Source organism: Metopolophium dirhodum, chromosome 7 (genome assembly GCF_019925205.1).
Source record: "Metopolophium dirhodum isolate CAU chromosome 7, ASM1992520v1, whole genome shotgun sequence".
NCBI lineage: Eukaryota > Metazoa > Arthropoda > Insecta > Hemiptera > Aphididae > Metopolophium > Metopolophium dirhodum.
Genome location: NC_083566.1, coordinates 11,473,643 through 11,495,766, shown reverse-complemented (window position 1 = coordinate 11,495,766; position 22,124 = coordinate 11,473,643). Strand labels below are relative to the sequence as shown.

At 29.7% G+C, this 22,124-nt stretch overlaps 2 protein-coding genes across 2 annotated transcripts; both read right to left on the bottom strand.

Moving 5' to 3' along the window:
• Positions 1–1,178: 1,178 nt before the first annotated feature.
• Positions 1,179–7,739, bottom strand: LOC132949284 (uncharacterized). Its single transcript, XM_061020094.1, is given in 11 exon segments — positions 1,179–1,994; positions 2,114–2,378; positions 2,380–2,481; positions 4,032–4,208; positions 4,210–4,240; positions 4,242–4,384; positions 4,440–4,604; positions 4,857–5,051; positions 5,159–5,316; positions 5,319–6,159; positions 7,509–7,739. Coding segments are annotated over 10 exon segments (2,517 nt in total). The 5' UTR covers positions 6,118–6,159; positions 7,509–7,739; the 3' UTR covers positions 1,179–1,512.
• Positions 7,740–16,273: 8,534 nt separating this feature from the next.
• On the bottom strand, positions 16,274–21,447 carry LOC132948755 (UDP-glucosyltransferase 2-like). The gene is made up of 4 exons (XM_061019394.1): positions 20,356–21,447; positions 19,040–19,259; positions 18,697–18,916; positions 16,274–17,153 (listed from the first exon to the last, which is right to left on the bottom strand). Exons 1-4 carry the CDS (start codon positions 21,226–21,228, stop codon positions 16,862–16,864), a joined length of 1,605 nt encoding a protein of 534 aa, XP_060875377.1. The 5' UTR covers positions 21,229–21,447; the 3' UTR covers positions 16,274–16,861.
• Between the last annotated feature and the right edge of the window lie 677 nt (positions 21,448–22,124).

Sequence of the window (22,124 nt, the reverse complement as noted above, 5' to 3'; positions counted from 1 at the left end):
GGATATTATAATAATCACAATAATAATTGACCTGCATTTTTCATTGGCAAGTTAGGTATATTAGTTACCTATGTAAGTTTAATAGTTGAATAGTTAATGATAATTGTGAACATCAATAATTATCTGTAGGTTTATAAATAATATTACATGCTTACCTAGTACCTACTATAATCCATAATTCTTGTTTTGGTTTAGGCTTTGAAACTGAGGACATTAGCCTGTGAAACTGTGGGGTGGAGGGTACTGTAGGTTTTGAACACGTGTGTGTGTTTTTCTTGGCACAATTTTTAAGTGGGCGACCGTAGGTGTCTGCCATGCTCGTGTGGGGGATGGCGGGCCTCTCTCTCCGGACACTGTGACTGCCCAAAGAAAAATACCACCCGTTGCTGTTTTTATAGTTTATAAGTTATAAACTTATAACTTAAAAGCAATAACTAATGTGTATTCCACTACAACACTACTACAGACTTTAACAACACAATCAGTTTGCTGCACGGTTGTAACTTGTGGATAGATTTGTTCTAATTATAATCGATGGTATCTTAAGAGCCATGCTAATCGAGCAAGTGCCTTCAGGCAAGCAAAAGTTGTAAAATTTTTAACTGTGGCAAACGTTTAAATATATATATTTAATAGGGACGCCAATGAAAGTTAGCACGGCACCCCATCTTTTACTACTAGGTTGCATTTTGTTTTCAGATGATATGTAGCAATAATAACAATATTATTGACATACACCAGCTAATTATTATTTTTACTTTTTATAGTATATTTATACTCATAGTTCAAGTACATAGTTTAATCTATTCTGTGATAGTACCTACATATTCATTTAAGTATATTCATTTTGACCAAATAGTTAAAATGATATCAATGATACAAATATTTGATACAATAACAATTGCTAATGATTTTTTGTTGTCATTACTGAATTTCGTGAAACATATAAATCTTCTGAAAACAGATAAAACCTAGAACATGGTGTGATAACCACACGGTAGATTGTACAAATTGCACCTGCAGTTGCTCTCAGTGGCTGTTTTTAGAATTTGAATCTGTGTCGCTAACTTTAATACATTTAAATATTAGTTTAAAAGCCTATTACATTAGTAATACAGCAGTAACAGAACATTTTTGATAACTTAATAAAATATTATAAATAATTATCAAGATAAATATTAAGATAATATAAATTTTAATTTTCAAAATAATTTCTTGAATAACATTCTAATATTATTCTATCACTCATAAATCAATCACAAATAGTAAAATTATATAAAAAATAAAAATAAAAACAACTTTAAAAACATCCCTTAAGTGCCATAAAAATTCAATTTAAGTAACAATAAAATAATGGAAAATAACAATAATGAAACCCATTTCCTAGAAAAGTTATATTGTGAATAGTTTAATAGTAGAATATAATAATAATAATATGTATATTATATTATTTATCATAGTCATGAATATTATACTACTCAATTCCAAAAATAATATAATCATTAAACGAGTCTAATATTGTAACAAATCAATCATATTCAGAGGCATCTGAATCATATAAGATTTGTTGTGTGTTTCAATTGCCAATTTTGTTTGGTCGTCATTCTCATCAATGAGATTTATCACTTTTATATTTTCGGCACATTTGGCCACTCTATCTAGATAACAAATAGGATTTATAGGTAAATCATAATTTATTATCCAAGCGGCTTGCTGAAACTGGCTGCCTTTGATTGGATCTGTAGTGATGAGCATTTTTAAATTGTTAGAAGAAAACATATCAAGTTTTTGCTCGCGGTCATGTGCATTCATTTCTAAATGAAAAAGTGATACTGCATATTCCAATCTTTGTAATGACTCACATAGTTTTTGAGCTCTATCCAAGGTGTTGCAGAAGATGATAGATCTCTGTATTTTCAATGTTTCATTAATTTCACAAAGTGCATTCATTTTCCATTCCTTTTGAATGTTTAAATAAAACTGTTTTGGAAGATCTAAGATTAAAACAAAACAAATTGAAAAGTATTAATGAAATATATTATTAAGAAATAAGATAGGCTTACAACATTTTAAATTTATAAATATTAATACACAATTATTTATGGTGACATACTTTTTAGCAGATCGTATTCTTTTTCTTGGTCATTAATAATAACCAGTGGATCACGTAAGGATTCCATGTAAATGTCTAATACATGATCAAGTTTATCGGACGTCAGTAAAGTGACTTGTCTGGTCCTTGTTAGTTTTTTCATTATTTCTTCAATTAATATGGTATAATTATTAGTTAACATCTTCTCAGCTCTGTTGATTACAACTGTTTGAATGCTTCCAGTACGTAGAGATTTACATGAAATCATATTGGATACTCCAGCCGGGGGTACCAACGACTACATGTGGAACAACAGATAGTTTTCTTGGAACATTGTCACCACCAATACACACATTAACACCCAAAAAGTCTCCAACACTCATAATGATCTAAATTAAGAAATAAATCATCAAATAATTACCTTGAAATAATAAGTAATAACAAGTAAAACTATACTGTGTTTATTATTGTTGACTTTTATGTAATTATAATAGTTCTTAAAACACCTACATTCAATTTCTATAAATAAGAGGTGATTCACTAATCATACTTATCCCTGTTTTTTTTTATTTAATAATAAAATTATTCTAATTCTTGAATTTTTTTGTAGTATTGAAGTGTCCAGTGGTGACACAAACTTCTGTTTTTCAAATGAGAACCCTCTTTTTTGACTAAAATTTATTTAGTAGATAATTTTTCTGAAAGTTTTTACATCAGAATCAAAGTTCAAACAAATAGTTTTTGAGTTATTTAACTTTGTCTAAGGATAATAGGTCCATGATAATTTGACTACGATGATTTAAAAATATTGATGATTAATATTAATTTATTAGCATTATAATTTGTAAAAGTGGTCCCAGCATAATAAATACTAGATCCAATACTGCATCTGTTTTCTATTTTTGAAAACCACTCTTAAGGACTATTATCCTTAGAATAATTATTTTAATAACTAAGAAACTACTTGTTTGAAATTTAAATAGAGTTTAAATTTAAACATCAACATTTTCAAAAAAAATATACACTAAATAATTTATAGTAAAAAAAAGAGACATCTATTTGAAAACTGATGTTTGTTTAGGTCAGAACACTCCTTAATTAGTACAACAAAAAAAATCAAGAATTTCAAAAAAAGCCAAATCAGAATTTGAATAATTTCATTATTAAAGGAAAATATGGGGGTGAGCATGCTTATCGAATCACTCTGTATATGAATATTAAAAAATTGACTAATTTGTAATTTGAATTCAATAAATGATAACCAATATTTTTATCATTCATGATGTTATGCAGAATATATTTTTGGTAATATTGATGTAAAAATAGCATACATAGGTCTATGGCTCTGAATGTGTTGCTTTTGCATGTTTTTTTTTGGAGCTATTAAATTTATTGTTAAGTAAGCTTGAAATTAATTTCACGACACTAAGAAAAAAAAATTAAAAGTATATAGTACTTATTTTTTCATAGTTATTTATTATGTGGCTTTAAAAGCATATTTCTTAATTTTACCATTAGATATTTTTGATAGTTAAAGATAAGTGAATAATACAGTTATTAGAAAATTTAGCAATGAAAAAATAAATACATTATAATGTAAATTTATTTTGACAGTTTTCAAAATGTATTAAGGTAACGTGTTTTTCAAATCCCTAGTTGGCATAACATTTTGAGTTTTCATTAAAAATGATAAGATATAAATATATTCGTATTTATAATTTTTAGTAAAAAAAATAAAAATAAGTACATATTATTAAAGCATATTTGTAATTTCTAAGTGCACACATGCATGCATATCTAGTACTTTTTAAGTGCATTAAGTTCTGATGGTACTAATGGTATTTTATTTAAATTAATTTGACTTTGCTATTTAATTTAAATTTTAGATAAGTTTAGTAAAAAACACAAAAATAGCTATGAAAATCCATGCTTAGCATACCTTTTGAATATGTACAGCAAGGTCTCTGGTTGGTACTAATACTAATGCTTGACACTCGTTTAAATTGGTTTTAATACGTTGCAGTAATGGTATGGTAAACATCATGGTTCTACCATTACCCGGTCCAGCAAAAACTATTATGTCTCGCCCGTTTATGCAGTGCACAACAATGCGTTTTTTGTAAAGCAGTTGGATTGACAAAACCAAGAGTATATGCCGCGCAAGATATCAATTTTTAAATTCATATCATTGAAGCTATTAATGCTGCATTCAGAGTTATCGACATTACGCGGCAATTCATCATATTGACCTGATTCTGTTTGTTCAGTGGATACATTATTCTTTTCTGTTGCCTGTTAAAAAAAACATATTTTAAAAATAAGAAAAATTTAAAAATAAACACCATACTTGTGAACTGTTTTGCAATAAATTTGTATAGTCATTTAAGAATTTATTCACTTCTTTTTTAAATGTTTTCAATTCCTTTTTCTTGTTGCATTTATTATGCTCTTTTGATGATACGTCTGTACTAACATTTACATTTTTCAAAGAGTGATTCACGTTTTCTTCATCCTGTAAAATTTGATAACAAATATAAATTATTATAGAATAAAATTGAAATTATACTGACAAAAAATAATATTTATATTCTATTTGTTTGATTGGTTTATTTTAGAAAAGCTGTTTTTTTACATGAGAATTTACTTAATTAAGGAAATGTAAAAGGTAAATTGTTTATTTATTGACTACTATTTTCAAAAATAAAAGATCTGGGTAAATGTAAAATGATAAATTAATATTAAATACTTAATAAAATGGACTAACTTGAATATAATCGATTCCTTGTTGCAATAACAAATGTGGTATTTTTAGTAACAAATCACCAATACTAACATTGGAATCTGAACATAAAGTCTCTTTGTTTTGAGTTGGTTGAGATGTACTAGCCTCGTGAAGTGTACTACTAGCATTTTCAAATATTACAGAGGCAGGATTAACAGAGCTCAATTCTATATCTTTCTATAAAAAATACAAATAATATTTTGATAAATATAATGTTAAAAAATAAAAAAGCATTGCGATAACAAACATTTCTTTTAATAGTGATGGACAAAAAAAAACTTTACTTTTATAGGTACTTGGCTTTTGGATTTTATTTTATCCTCAGCATCAAAATGATAAGTTGCTGTTGTGTCTATTTGTGCATCTTGTATTTTATTTTCAATACTAATATTATTAGTAGGCTCTTGGTCAACACTTTGACTTTTCAAATCATTCTGTAAAAATAAAATGTTAAACTTTAAATTTTCAAACTGTTAAGAAAATATATAACTATACTTACTTCTTCTGTAGGGAAATTTAATATTTCTTGATCAGTAACTACATCATATTGATCCAACAGTTGCATACATTCATCAAGACTACCATCATTTACAGTTGAAACTGAATTAGATTTAGATGGTATTGGTGTTTGGAATGTATCAATGAGATTAACATTATTTAACTTTGGGTACAAATCCAATTTATATTTGCCCGAATGAGTAGGAGTGTTTTGTGCAATTTGAGGGATAAAAGTTGTAGACTCTTGTTGTACTAGTTGAACATCAACAGATGAATCATTACATAATTTGAAATCAAGTTTAGGAACATAAAATCCCATATCAATACAAGATTCTGAACCAATATTATTTGATTGAATATTATTTTCAACATCTGACTTGGTTTTCAATATAGTATTCAAATATTTTAGAGGCTCAATCTCAGCACGTGTTTCCAAAAGTCCTTCAACTAACTCAGACCCAATATTATTTGATTGAATTTTATTCTCATCACCTAATTTAGTTTTTAAAATGGATTTCAAATACTTTAGCGGCTCAATCTCAGAACGTAATCTTCCAATTACATTTTCTAATGATACTAACATCTCTTTCTTTTTTTCTAGATTAGATATTTTAGTTTTCAATTCCTCCACGGATAAACACTCATTGAGTACAAATACATGTTTTTCTAATAATTCTTTTTCGGCACGTAAAGATTTTAATTGCTGCATTAAGTCATTCTGATTTTTTAATTCTGACTCCATCATAGGCACTGTTTAAATTCTCAATACTTACAATATTCAAAATTCCTAGAAATAATAATAAAATCATGCATTAGAAAAATACAATTTGTTTTGTTAAGAGGATGCCACAAATCAACAAATGTACAACATGGCAAATTTTACATTCACAATACCTAATCCATTTTACTCTGTTAATTTTAAAAATTCTAGGGCATCTTGGAGGTTTTTATTGATTTAATTATTTTTTATTAAGAGGCAAGTTATGGCAATTTTTAAACCATACATTTTTGTAGCGTCTTCTTAAATCTACATAAAACACTGTTGTATAAATCAGGGGAAAGGAGGTTCCATGAACGACAAATCTTTTATATTTATTAATATAAAATATATAAAAAAAAATTATTTATTTATTATAGTGCATAAATCAAAAACCAATTGTAGTATCCAGTCGGAAAAAATATTACTCAACTGTTACTATAGAAAATAGAAATGACCAGACTAAATTTACAACTTTCAACTATATCAAACTTTTATTTAAAAAAAAAAAAGCAGAAAAAAATCAATATTTTAAATTTTGATTAGTTTAACATTCAAAATGCTGCAAAGGACTACAACACTGATGTATATTTAATGTAGTTATTAACAATTATTAACCTAAAATAATAAACAGAAACTGCATATGATATTTGATAAATCAAATATAGTGCTTATAATAATAATAACTGCAACATTGATTGAATTATAAAACCAAATAAAAATAATACAAAAACCGTCCAATGGGTACCCTTAATAAACATTACTTGCCTTAATGCTAAATAATTGTGTACCTATAATTGATCTTTATTACTTTATAAGTTACAAAAAATTATAGATAAGTGTAACTATAAATGAGAATATTTAAAAAAAGTTTTTTTTATACTTTAGGTACTTATCATAAGAATTTATAACTTAATATTTTATTAGATTTTTCTTTTTCAAACAAAAGGTTTAAAATAATAATAATACTTGTATAATAAGACAACATTTTAGATTTCATAAAATTTGTGATTTAGGTATTGATTTTGACTATTTCTTTATTTAGTCTAGTGGCGGATCCAGGGGGAGGGCAAATGGGGCATTTGCCCCCTCCCCCAATCGCCGTAGCTTCCCTTTGTTTTACACTGTGTTTAGCCAATTTTTTAGTAAATGTATGTACTTTTTGTACTTTAACCCCCTCTATGCCCCCCCAAAAAATTAAACCCTGGATCCACCACTGATTTAGTGGATTTCAATAAAAGTTAAATTGAAGTTAATTAATATTAAAACGACAACATTTACGCATTACGACAGGTACCTAGATATCAATAATGGTTTTTAGAAGAAAATCTGAAATTTCTTTTCTGAACAAAATCAAAGACCAGACAATACATACTTACTGAAATGTTTTGTAATTTGCTCGTGATGTAAACTACAAGTTTGAAATTTTCAGGGTCAGCACAGAATACACATGAGAACGAAACCTAGAAACAACCTTCAACTTAGTCGTACTGCGACACAATTGACATGAATCGTTTTAAGATTTTATAAAAGTTAAATGTTATGTTATCATTATCTATTTAAGCATAACACAGAATTATAGAATGTGGAGATGGACTTGTGGCATGACTCACCCACCTGAAACAATACAACCGGTTAGGTTGTTTTTGTTTTTCGCAAACACGGAACACCGTAAAATGAGAATGACTAATCGGCGGCATTCGGCAATAAATTTAGTTGAATAATAATAAATAATAATAATAATAATAATATTATTATTTATTATTTTGATAATCGTCATAGCTGATACTACAACTCGCAGGGTGACCACGTCTTATAACTGAATCCACCGTACGAAGTTTTGGGCCACGACTGGTTCGAGTGTTTTTAATTTTTCATCTTTCATAATAAATTATTATTGTTCTGTAATTCTAATATTAAATATTATACCTAATATAATATAAATATTATAATAACTTTTTATATTTTCTTCTCGTATTTTTATTTTTCGTGAGTATATCAAAATATTTTTTTCGAAAATAGAATTATTCACGAATAGTTTATGTTTAAATTATGATCACATTTGAATTACATTTAGGAGTTTGTGCCCGGCCAAATCGTTATTTAAGTAAATTACAAAACGTGAAGTGTTTACTGTTAAGAACCCGTTGATGGATGCAGGTAACAGTATAACAGTATCATTCGAAATGCCTAGGTTCTTACCTCAATAAATAGATAATAATTATTAATTTTGAATGAGAATTAAATGTCTGTTGATTATAATAGTAGTAAAGTACAGTGACGTACGCAGGATTTTCCAATGGGTGGGGGGAGGGGGTTGACAATTAATTTCAATTTTATTTTTATTTTGTCCAGTCTAATAATTTTAGACGTTTAGGTGAGGTGTTTGAAAATGTTTGTACAACTTCTCAACTTTTCAAGTAGAAAAAATGCTCTAATCATAATTACCAATTACTTGTAAATTGTAATGATATTTAGTGGACACTCTTGTCTGTTTGTAAATTGTAGCATGGACTAAGTTTATGATTGTGGGTAGGTAACTATAAGTAAGTGGCAAGTCTATGGTACATAATGGCCAATTGGTAGGTACGTATAGATTTATCTTTATAGTAGTACCTATAATAAAAGTATGACTGCAGACATGTATACGATTGAGGTTTGATGACGTAATAATTGTGGCTTGACTTTATGATAAATTGATTTTGTTGATTATACCCGTAATCTAAAAGAAATAAGAAGACGTATGTACTTTGTGTAATATTCTATATTTAAAATTAAATACCTAGGTAGGTACCATTCTAAACAAGGGGTCTTCAAAAGATGGTTTCACTTAGTCATTTTTAAATTAATCATCAATACAATGTCGACTGTAAATTGTGTCCCTACCTAGATACCTCCTAAAATAACTGTAGCTGGTAATAATTAATGTGAGATTAAATTGTGATTAGATGAAGTCATAATATAGGTAAGCACTTAATAACCTAAAGTACCTAATCTTAATTACGTTTAGGCACTCTATTTATCGTTTATTCATTTATATTGCATTTAATGTTTATTATTATTATGACGCAGACGCGGTCTGGCCTGAGTCAGGTCACAAAGTCCAAAGGCAGTCGACACTCAACATACGTCTAAATATGTGACTGAAACTATAACATACCTATTCAATTTTATGAGTGTCTCACCATAAAGTCATAACATTATAACATCAGCCTCGATTAGGGCTCTAATTTAACTACTTCTTATAGAGTAATAGAGTATATAACTTGAAAACACTGCTCATTGATTGTTACTTGACAAATTAGTTGTTAATTCTCCAAGAATACCAAACTTTAAAAAACTGGATAATATTAAATGATGTTAAATTATTTGTCTTAGATAGCTTAAACTGTATTTTAATTTTTTTAACACAAAAATAAATACATTAATTATTAACTAATACTTTAGTTTTTTCTTGCCCTCTAACATTATTTTTCAAATTATCTGGACCACCATAGAATTTAATTGCCGACCCCCCACAGTTGCGCAATTACTGGTAAATGAAACTAACAAGAATCGAAATATTTCGACAAAATCAAAAACTGTTTTGCGTAAAAATCTCAGTTTTTCCTTCATTTTTGTTTGTTTTTTCTGAAACTAGTGGGAATTTTTTTATTTTTGACCCCCAAAGTACAAATTTGTGGATCCACTTTCCTACCAAAAAAGAATCTGGTGAAGAAAATTGAAGCATTTTTACTGCCCCAAAAGGGGATGACAGACAAAAAAAAACACAAATATCATAGTAAAATCAAACATTCTGTGTGGTTCAGTCACCCGGGTGAGGCATAAATATTATATATTTATAAGTTATAACCCACTATCATAACTTTAATGATAAAATAATGTTTGTTATGTAATGAGCATTCAGCATTATTACGGAAAACGGCGATGATAAGAATGTGTAAAAAAAATAAAAATCCGGGCTAGAGTTCTCTGGGACTGAGTCCCATATGATCATATCTCACCATGTAATTCATACCGACAAGTGCACACAATAATAATTGTATACAATACATGCAGCATTGTTGATCGGACACATCGTACAATTGACTTGACAAGTACCAATTTGAAAAAATAAACGTGAAATTGGGTTACTACCTTTTTTTACTGGGGCAATCGTTGTGCTCACTGCGCCGTGCTGGTAGTCTAATATGTATACCTAAACGAATAAATATTTGTATTATACGATTTATCAATCGTTTGCAACCCAGAACAATAATTCTTAGATTCTTTTTGATAATTGTCATTTGTCAGTTATATCGACTGACAGAATATTATTTTAAAATATAATTTGAGTTCATCATAACTAATATTCTTATTATCTAATTTTTTGGTGGGGCACGTGCTCTTGCCACGAGCTGCCATCAGCAGGATGAGCTGCGTCTGTATTTGGATGGTATAGGAGCAACTTACGCATACATTTTGTTTTTGCTTACAACAAGCGAATAGTTATTTGTGTTTGGGTTGTTATTGGTTACTGAAATAAAATTAAAAACAAAAATTGGTATATCACTAGCCGACCTGCCATGCGTCGCTATGGGATTTCTTTTAAATAAGATAAAATAATATCTTATTTATTGTTTGTTATTCAAATGTACAACAAAAGGTAATGTTTATAATTGTCTGTACGTTTGTAGATTATAGACTCAAAAACTAATTGACCAATTTCGACCCAAGTTTCAGAGAGTGTTCTTAGAGATATCAGGAAAGTTTTGAGAATAGTTATGACTAAGCTAAAAAAATATACCAAGTGCTGTAAACAAAACTGCACAGGCGAATTACCTATTTCAGTCGAATTAGTTCCCAAAATAACTAGCAAGGAACAACAGAATATGCAATTATATATTTTTTGTAATAATAATTAATATGGTATGTTAAAGAAGTTGGTATTAATTATTAGTAGTTATAGATAGGATTAATATTGTTCTCTGATGACTGATTGTGATTGTTGTTTAATAGTTTATTATTATTACGTTTGTTCATATGGCTGACGATTTTGTTGTTAATTTTCTTGATAGATGTGCCGGTGCGTATCATAAATAATTTTAGAAGCATCGTTATCACTTGCAGCTGTTTTTTTTATCGAGACACGATAGTAATTTCAATGATTATGATTTATGAAAATACAATTATGTATTATAATTAAGTATTAACCCAGTTATTCATACTATCTGCTTCATAAAAATGCATTTTATTACTTACATTTTTACAAATTTTAATTTCTTTCTGAAATATTTTTTAGGAAACTTAAATAAATGTTTTTGGGTGTGAGACTTGGCGGCCAATTCACCTTCTATATAGCTATATTATGGTGTTATCTACATTACAATTCAAAGTATTTCAAACAATATTTATAAAAAAAAATAACTACAGTTAAATAAATAAAGTTGTATAAATTGTAATCCATCTAAATTTAAGGATATTAATTAAAATTAAAATTTTTAAATTTGTATCATAATATAATTTATTTAGTTGATCATTTTCAAAGATTAGAAAAATGTAAACATGTGTGTTACTGTGTAGTGTGTTAACAGTTTTACACACACACACACATACACACATGATATTCAATACGTTTAAGCTTAATGTCCCTTCCCTATACGCGGGTCAACGTCGACGACGTAGTATTTGCTCATCCAGTTCTCCACTCTCTTCCTAGAGTCATGCACAGCCTCAGGTGACATTTTGGACTTGCCAAAGTCCAGGTTTTTGTTGGCAGCGCAGTAGGGCTGCGCTACCGTGAACTCCTCAGTGTCCTGTCCATATAGCGCACCTTCCAGGCACTTCCTGAGCAACTGGGCAGATGAACTTCCACTCTGATCCAATTGGACATCCGTATCGTCACCGAGGATAAGTAGTTTTCGGTTTTTCGACGTCTCAGAGGCAAACCGGCCGACGCCAAGAGGCGGGTACACCACGGCCGCGTCTCCGAGTGCTTCGTCCCAGTGCTCATACCGGTCAGAGGTGGTGGGTGATAAGTTGGTTTCCATCGCCGCCGTCGCCGCTTCGTAGGACGATGAAAATCCCGTTGCTTCACAATCTCTCAACTCGGCTTCATTGTGTTCCGCCAAAATTCGTTTCACGTCCTCGTCGTAACTGCGGTCATTTTCGTCATCAGACGAAGAACACGAAAATGCTCCTTTACTGTAGATTGACACATACTTAAGACACTCTCGCACGTAGTCTGGATATTCCACTGTATCGCTGACTGTAGATCCCGACGACGACATGGTGACGTAACGACTAACACGCGACGTTAATACCCGTCGTCAGGACCCCAACATAAAGTGATGGTCTTTCAACGTTACGTTCGTATCCATGGAGACAACTATATGGTGTGCGTGTAATAAATTATTATCGTCGGCTAGTTAGGTTCAATATTCAATTCAAATTAGATGACGTGGAAGCCTAGATCCAAAATTATAGTTGAAGAGCCGGTGTAAAAATATTTAAAGTCCCTCATCATTTCGAAGGCATAGTAAATAGTAATATAGGCATATTAATATAGCAATATTTCCTCATATTATATTAAATATTATAGGTACGTTAGGATAAACTTAATTTTAGATTCTGAGCGAACCGATGAATGTATTGATTTTACAATGATGTGTGTGTGTTTTTTTTTTGTTTTTTTTTTTTGTGTCTGTCATCACATTTTAGGACAGTAAAAGTGCTTGGATTTTCTTCAACAGTAACTTTTCTGATAGGGAAGTGAATCTAGTTGGTACTTTGGGGGGTCAAAAGTAAACATTTCTCAGTAATTTTCAAACGCGACGTGAAAATCAAAAGAAAAATTAAGGAAAAACGGGAATTTTCACGCAAAATCTGTTTTTGAAAAAATCGATTTTGGTTTTTGGTGTAACTCTAAAACAAATGACCGTAGGTACATGAAATTTTGACTGAATGTTTATATTAGCATTTTATATACACCATAGGTTATTGTTTCAAAGGCAGATAAAAAAATTAAAAATCCTTAGTCACAATTTTAATTTATATGCATTTAAAGTTCAAATATTGACAAAATACGGAAAAATCACGAGAATTAGCAAATTATTTTGAGTTGAGAATTCATAACAATTTTTCTTTTTAAATCTAATATTTGAAAATGTAATACAAAATTATCCATAAGTTTGTCTACCTTTATCAAAAATAAAATGTCTACAAGAAAGTCAAATTAAATTTTTATTAACGTTTGAAATTCATATTTATACAACATTTGATATTCACTCGATTTCTTGTGTAACGATTTTCTTATTTTGTTGTAATTAAAAAACGTATGACTGTAAATACATGAAATTTTGTCTGAATGTTTATAATTGCATTTCCTATACACCCTAACATTTTCCAAATATTTTGACTTATTTTGAGCTGTTTACGGACATGGTCAATTTTCAATTTTTTTAGTTTATTTTTCTATAAATATCAATAAAATTTTATTTTTTGGGTAGAAAAGCGTGAAAATTTTATGCAAGGCTCCTGATATATTGTTACAATAGCAGTTGAAAAATATTGAAAATACATAGGCACATTTTTTTTTTATAAGCATTTAAAGTTCAAATTTTGACAAAATTTATCAAATTTAAAATGTAATAATTATTTTGTAGTTACAAATTTATAAAAAGTTCAAATTTTGTAGCTAAGGATTGACAATTTAAAACAAGATTCCACGTAAATAAGTAAATATATAAATTACTTTATTCACAATAATATCATCAAATATACTTAGTATATCATAGGCTGACTGACCGTTTTCGCTCAGAATCGTTTTTCTTATACAATGATATTATATTATTATATCATTGAATTCAAATTCAACACCATTCATTACAGCGACTCACTTGTAACCTACTGTACAGCAGAGTGACATCCACTTATCCACATTTTTATACTTTATTATAACACAATATATTATGTACTTTGGTATACATAAATTATTCATATATTTTTGTGGTATATCGTATATTTTAGTGAAGTCTATGAGTCACTACTTAATTCTATATTAGAAGCAATTAGTGTGGACATTTTTGGAAGGCAGTTCGTATATATAATTATGAGCTACCTGATCACTGTAGCAAACTAGTGTATACATCTACTATATAGGGACGGAAGCAGTTCGTATATTTTCGGAGACAACTTTAGTATGCTCCGTGAAATTTGTATGTTCGTTAGAGAACAAACATACCTAATCTATTTCAATTTACAAGTTTAGCATAAAACTATTTTAAAAATTCCAGAGGTTGGTGAACCCGAACAGTGCAGAATTGGGAAAAATTTTATCTAGATAACTATTCGAATAAATATGTATTCAAATAGTTTGAAAATATTATTATTTGAATGATTTCACAACATTATTATATACTAGTACAAAATATGTATTATAGCTAGAATGATTCTAGTACGTTTACAATCTACATGTATAATGCATATAGTATGTACCTCAGTAATAACTATTTTTCAATATTGAAGACGTACCTATTAAATAGTCCAGTTTCAGTTTTATTTACTACTTTTTATGATTATTGTAATTATTACGAAACATTAGCATTAAATATTATTCATATTATAATATTATACAATTATTATTAAAATATGATTAAAAAAAATTATATATATTATTTATAATTCTTTACTTTCTTCTATAGATCTATATTTGTTTTATTTATAATATTTTTGCATTTTTTCGAATAAAATAAAATTTACAATCATGTAACTTAAAATACAATGCCAACTATTGTTTATAATATGTGCCTGTTATAAATTCCCAACCAAATATTGACCCAAATAAAATAAACGAAAATTATTTGAATAACTATGTTTGAAATTTAGTCAAATAATTTTTTATTCAAATAATCATAGTTGAAAATTATTCGAATAATTTTTTACTCAAATCAAAATGTTTGAAAACTATTTGAATAATATATTCTTATTCGAATAATTGTGAAAAAATCATCTGAATAATAATTATTTCGAATAAGATGTTATATAAATAGTAATCATCTAAATAAAATTTCATTTGAATAACGTCCTACTCTTGCACATTGTATATTTTTTTTATTTTTTTTGCACTTTACCGAGATACACCTAAGTTTTTGTGTATTTACATCAGTTCGAAGGTAAATCGGTATCCGCGGTGTAGGTATTTCGCTTTGTGAACTAATTCTATGTGAATGAGCATTGGGTGATCCTCCTGGGGTGGTTTGGATATACCACTTGGTATATTCTTTAGCGTGGTCAAAACTATTCTCAAAACTTAATTTTATGATAACTTTTCTGATATTTCGAAAAACAATTTCTGAAACATTCATCAAAAATGGTCAAGTAGTTTTTGAGTCCATAATCTTAAAACGTATAGACATGGCCTTTTGTTGTAAATTTCAATAACAAATAAATAATAATACATTTAAATATTATTATTTAAAAATAACCCATATAAACGCATGGATGATTGCTAGTCTGTATCGATTTTTGTTTTATAATTTTATACCTGGCATCACTATATATAATTATAATATAAACGAAAATATATTTAATTTTTGTGAGCTAAAACGAAATTCATGTTTTAGCCACCCTATAGCAACCTATAGGGGTTGAAAACGAAACAAACATTTAGTGCTAATTGGTTCAGAAGTTTCCAAGTCCATACGCCTCATACAAACATACATTAATTTATATACATAAGTATAGCTATATCTAGAATTAAGTAACTCCCCTGTAGAATATCAAACGACCGTGGACACTTGATCAAGTATCTAACCCCCTCTCTTTTTACGTTGTAAATTACCACATGTAAATGCTATGTCATTTTTTGGGATAATCAGATAATAATTAATTGCATTTTGATTTACTTGTCATTTTTATTTTCCTGCAACCGTCAAAAAAATATATATTAATATAATTTATCTCAAACTTTTAATTCCTGCAATAGTAATATTTTTAAAAACAAAAAGGTGCATAAGTTGAAAAACAATTAAGTAAGTATCAATTTTATTTTATTATATAATAGGTTTTAAATTGAAATATTATATGGTGATAAGATTAGTGAACCAAATAATATGATTAATTTAATAAGTTAAAATATATTTCAATAGGTACATACAATATTATAATAACTTTAATGTAAGGTTCAAAGTGAATACTATATTAGTGACATGTTAAAATACTTAGGAAACACTTATACATAAATATTGTACACAATAAATATATATTATATGCGTGATTTATAGCTATAAATATAATATTTAATTTATTTTTAGAAATGTATAAACAAAATATTTGATTAATCTTTATACATAATATAATAATTAAAATGTGTTTAATTCAATGTCGACTTAGTACTTACACTACACAATAAACTAACCGATATACAGAGTTCAAGTTAAACATATCATTACTTAGGATTAATAATGCAATAGAAAAAATGCAATACAATATAAATTGTAAAATCCCTAGCTTTGCACCGGGCTAGAAAGTGTTTTTTAAAAAATAAGTCAATACGCTAACCTACATAATAACGTTCGAAAGCTTGCAGGAGTACACCGCGTAGTCTGAACTTCGAAGAATAATGTTACTTGGAATCAATAATAATTATTAATTAAATATATACATTGTAAGAATAAGGGAACTACAATACCTAAGAGAGATCGGGGTAATTGAAACAATGATAACAATATTATATGGATTAAAATTATTAAAATTATTCACTATGGGCTTTGACGTTTCGCGAGCGATCTAAAAGTTTTGTATATACAGCATAATATTTAAAAATATTGTAGATTACGAAAACGATGAGAGATATGAAAGCAATCGCGAAACCTATCACGTCCAACAGGTAATATTGATACCACGGCAGATTTAAGGCGCGAGACTGCAAGTGCGGAGCTCCACGGTGGCGTAGGACGTACTCTGTCCAGTAAACAACCAACGATTCCGGCGACATGGGTCGATCTTTGAATATTTTCATAGCGTTTTTAGCGCTCTCCGAGTATCTACAGGTACATAATATTATAATTATACAAATTACAATAATTAGGATTCATGCAACTGCTTATTATTATATTATATTTGACTTCTACCGATTCTGAATAAGAATTAATACGTTTGATAATTTGTAAAATATTCAAAAATGCTAAAATTACTCATACAATAATTTTGAATTTATCTGACTGGGAAGAACATTAATTGCATATTTTTGCAAATAACATGGAAAGTCGCATGTACTATAATCATTATCATTTGAGAAAACGGTTTGGTAAATAGTTTTTAAAAATACAAATAACACATCACAAGCACACCATTAGATTCCTAAAAGCCAATGATGTTTTAAAACTTTAAATAAATAAACCAACATTTTATTAATATTGTGTATAAAGTGTCTGATTAAAGATGGGTCACTGTAATGCATGGTGTTAAATTTGAATTCAATGATATAATATCGTTGTATACGAAAAATGAATCTGAGCGAAGACGGTTTGTCAGTTTGGATATTTTGAATTATATTTATATTGTTATTACTTATTATTAGTACGGTAGCCGGAAAGTTGAATTAATATTAAGCCTAGGATATTTTATATATTTTTTAAATTAAGTATTATTACTATTGGTAGCTAGTTAGTTGAATTAATATTATTTGTATATTATCATATACTTCCGAAGTTTCAAGCACCTACGAATAATATATTGAAATTTCGACAGAAAATCGATCATCTTAGTTTAAATATCTGATTTCATCTAAGCTTGAACTTCAAAAAACTATTAAAGAACTGTGTTTATATATATTTTTTAGATTTTTTAGTTACAGTTTGAACTAATTAAAACTTGTTTCAAATTTTTAAACCTTAGCTATACTTAAAATTTAAAAATCAAACATTTTATAAAATTTTAACTGCAAAATAATTTGTTAATATTCAATTTAATAAATGTTGTCAAATTTTTAACTTGAAATGCTTATAAAAAAAAATTGCCTATTTTTTAAAAATATTTATTAACTGATATTGTAAAAATGTGTGAAAAGCCTTGTATTAAATGTTCAAACAAAATATTTAGGTAATTTTATCAAGTATAGTAAATGATAAAGTAGACATATAGTGTGCATTGTCCAATGTTGTAAAAATTCAAACTTAAAACGTTCATAAAAATTTATTTTGGATTTCCGGTAGAAATTTTTTTACGCTTTGGCGACAGGTAAACGATATTTTTGTCATGTTGTTTACTAACATTTTACTAAATGTACGTACACATTTTTAGGTGAGCCTATCATAGAATAGGCAACATAATTTACTTTGAAAAAAGCAAGGTTTTTCCAAATAAATCTCCGCCTCCCCTGTGTTTATATCAAGTTTCTACGAACAACAATTAAATCCTATCATAGGACTTACTCAGCAAAGCAGTGCCGAGGCTACTTATCGCCTTTTTAGCTTTTAAATTCATACCTTATTTTTATTACAGAAACATGCAGTGGTTCATAAGTTTAATTTATCGTGGACGTTTTTTCAATATTTTTTCCACTACCTGGTACATTTCTATAATTACTTTTTGTTGTTGAGGAGTTCTATTACGTTGTTTAAGAACGAGTCTTCGGTGACGGACAGTAGGTCCATTGAAATAGCCATGCCGGCGTTCACCAGGTTGTCAATATTTCTCGGTTGGTCGCCGACCAAAGGAAATCCTAGGACTGGGACACCGGCGTCCACGGCTTCGTATAGCCCAGAAATACCTCCGTGACTGATGAACAGTTTCACATTGGGGTGCACTGCAACGGCGATTATGAAAATAGTGTTTAAAGTGTAAAAGGTTTTATTATTTGTGATCTTGGTTATTTGAGTTTATGTGATAATGATATTATGAAAATTATATTATATATTTTAATATTTACAAAGTATATCGCGTTGGGGAAGCCATTGTTTCGTCATCATATTTTTTGGTTTGTCTTCCATTTTATCTTCGTATTTTAGCAACACTCTTTGTGGGACGCGTGCGAGCGCCTTTGTCAACGCTTTTTTTACGCTTTCCGGTATTGTAGACATTTTTACTGTTGAACCAAAACTGAAATAAATTACTCCATGAGGCGATTGTTCGATGAATTCTAATACATCCTGAAATCAAAAAATTATATTTGTTTATTAAAAATGTAAAATAAAACAAACTGTCAATCAACATATTGCTGTCTAGGATAATTATGAATTATGATGATATCACATAATTGTAGGAGGCGTGGGGTGACGTGAAGACGATGTTACCCCTCTGTTAATATCTTGTTTAAATAATATTTTAAATAAAATGTACTTACATTATTATACAATTAACAACTATAGCTATAACGTGCATATAACTAATAGCTATAACAATTCGTTTAGTTATTTCAATCTATAAAAATGTAATATTAAACTATTGTACCTATGTTTGTATATATGTAGAAGCAATTATTATATTCTATGGTAAAAGTACGTATAAATAACACAGATATTTGAAAACTGGAGTTCCTCTCTATGTTCTCCAAATTATTTTAATTTTTAATCTTACTATATACACATTGTAAATAAAGTTGGATATTAAAAATTTGAGGTTACAATATAAATTGGTTAAATTTTATATAGATAATTTAAAAAACTTTATATTATAGTCAGTATAGACGTTATAATAGTGTAGTGTTTATATTTTATAGAAAAAATAATCTTCAGAATAAAATAAATAAACAAATTATATTTAATATTTATATCAACTCTACATCATGATTATGATATAATAATGTAGTATCTATACCGGATTGTAATCACAAAACACTATTTTTTACTTTGTATATTTTGTTTATGCTGTAAACGATTATGCAACCAGGATTTGATGGTAGTATTTAATTAGGTACATGTAACGATTTTTAGACGAAAGAAATAAGAATACCACACTTTAAGACATAGCGACATTGTTGTTGACGTATTTTATTTATTAAGTTGCAGAAACGCAGTTTAGTGGATCCAAAAGTTAAAAAAAAAATACTTACGAATCTGAAAGTTATTTTAATATTATTGATCAGGATATAATATTATAATAGGTATGCTAAAATATGGGGTTAAGTAAATCGTTAAAAATATATTGCTCTTAAAACATATTAATGTACAAGTCACGTACTCTACTGATAATAAATATAATAACATTATCATTGATCACATATTTTTATAATAAGTCTTTACTCACTTTTTGCAAACTCTTGGCCTCTTTCAGATGTATACCGCCCACGTCAACTACGTTCCTGGGCACCGGACTCGGGGCGTCGCTTATGAAATGCCTGTTGACGAACACCAAAGACGGTGGCACTGGATCGAGTAGATCGTACTCCTTGGGCGGTTCGGTGTACTTGAGCACGAGCTCCTTGTACCGTTGCAAGGCCGAACCGCAGACGAGTAACGCTACGTTGCTCAGCCTTTCCATGAACGTCTCGGGGACGGCGTGAACGGTCATCAGGTTGGATACGGCGGCGGGGTTGGACACGTGACCGGTGATGGCGTGCTCCATGAACGCGATCAGCGGCAGCGGCGTGACGTAGATGAGCGGCAAACCGAGCCGAGCGGCCGCGTACGACATGCACTCGGACCAAAACGATTCGATGAGCACGGCGTCGAAGCCCGCGGCCGACGACTGTTGTCGGTCCTGCAGCAGTTTTCTCATCTCGTCGCTGCCGTATATCACGTCGCACTGCGACCGGCCCATTTCCACGAAAGCGCCATACGTCCAGAAAGGGTTGCGGTAGTAGTTCAAGAGGCCAACCAGGTCCAGGTTCAGGCCCACCGGAAACCCTCTGGATATGTCCACCTCCGTGTAATTGTCCCGGTCACCGTCCAAGAACGGCGTGAACGCGGTGACCGTGTGCCCGTTGTCCACCAGTGCCCTGATAATGCCACTCATGAAGTTCCAGTGGCTCCTGCCGCCCACCGTCTCCACGGCCAATATCCTCGCGCATCCCGCGGGGACGGGCCCCGGCCACACGGCAAACGCTAACATCATCACCGCAGCAGCGCTCGATACCAAAGGCATTCCGGTGCGCATCATAGCTGCAGTAGTACGTCCCATATATATTACGTGGGCTCACGATGGCGATTTCCGGCGAGAAATTAAAAAGAAAATCACAATAGTCGGCGAGGTAAGCACAATTGTATTTTCCTGTTGCGATCGATAATGCGTATATGGTTAGCGGCACAGTGCGATCGGTTTTGTGGTGTGCGAATCGTACGAGGGCGCCGTTTTTAAACCGGTCGAACGTTTATTTAATATTATAAATTGCCATCATCGGCGTGGCGCTGTTAATCTATATGAATCATATGTTGTAGCTGAAATATGTATAGTGTATACGCACTTTTATAACACTTTAGGCGGAGATAAGAGCATGAAATATTGTTGCAATTTTCGAACACTCAAAGTTTGAGTTTTTCTTACACTTATATATTACGAATTTATGAATTGCTGGTATTATAATATAGGCTTATCTTTTTATGCTAAAATTGCGGTCATTGAACTCTTTAACATGGATAACAGATCGTAGAAAATAACGCGGTAGATATAAGTGTTTTGATATAGTGTTCGTTTTGTTTTTCGTGCGTCTCAGACTGCATTCAATTCAAATATTTTAAGTGATAAAGAGTGATACTTGTTGTTGTCTTTATAGATAGTTAGAGTGGTTATCAAAAGGAACGGAAACTAATGATTTTCGTCTTTCGAAATGTTTGAAATATATTTAGAACAGGCTGAATCGCTGAAAACGTTGGATTACATTCTAACACAGTTAAATAATAATAATACATAGTACATTCATAGTGTAGGTATTCAAATTTGAAGTTTTATTTTAAAAAACACAATTTTTTTTATACAGTTTTTGTTAAATGACTATTTTGGTATGAGTTGTCTGTAGAGATTGCATGCTGATAGACACACTAATCAATCACATACATATGTTATAGGCCACTTCGTTA

Bases quoted from the DNA above. Each gene is read 5' to 3' on its own strand.
- LOC132948755 (XM_061019394.1), bottom strand. From the start codon at position 21,228: ATGGGACGTACTACTGCAGCTATGATGCGCACCGGAATGCCTTTGGTA. The intron at 18,917-19,039 runs GTAAATATTAAA...TCGCCGTTGCAG, and splicing joins TCCCCAACGCGATATACTTT to TGCACCCCAATGTGAAACTG. The intron at 17,154-18,696 runs GTAATTATAGAA...ATGTACCTGTAG, and splicing joins GAACTCCTCAACAACAAAAA to ATACTCGGAGAGCGCTAAAA.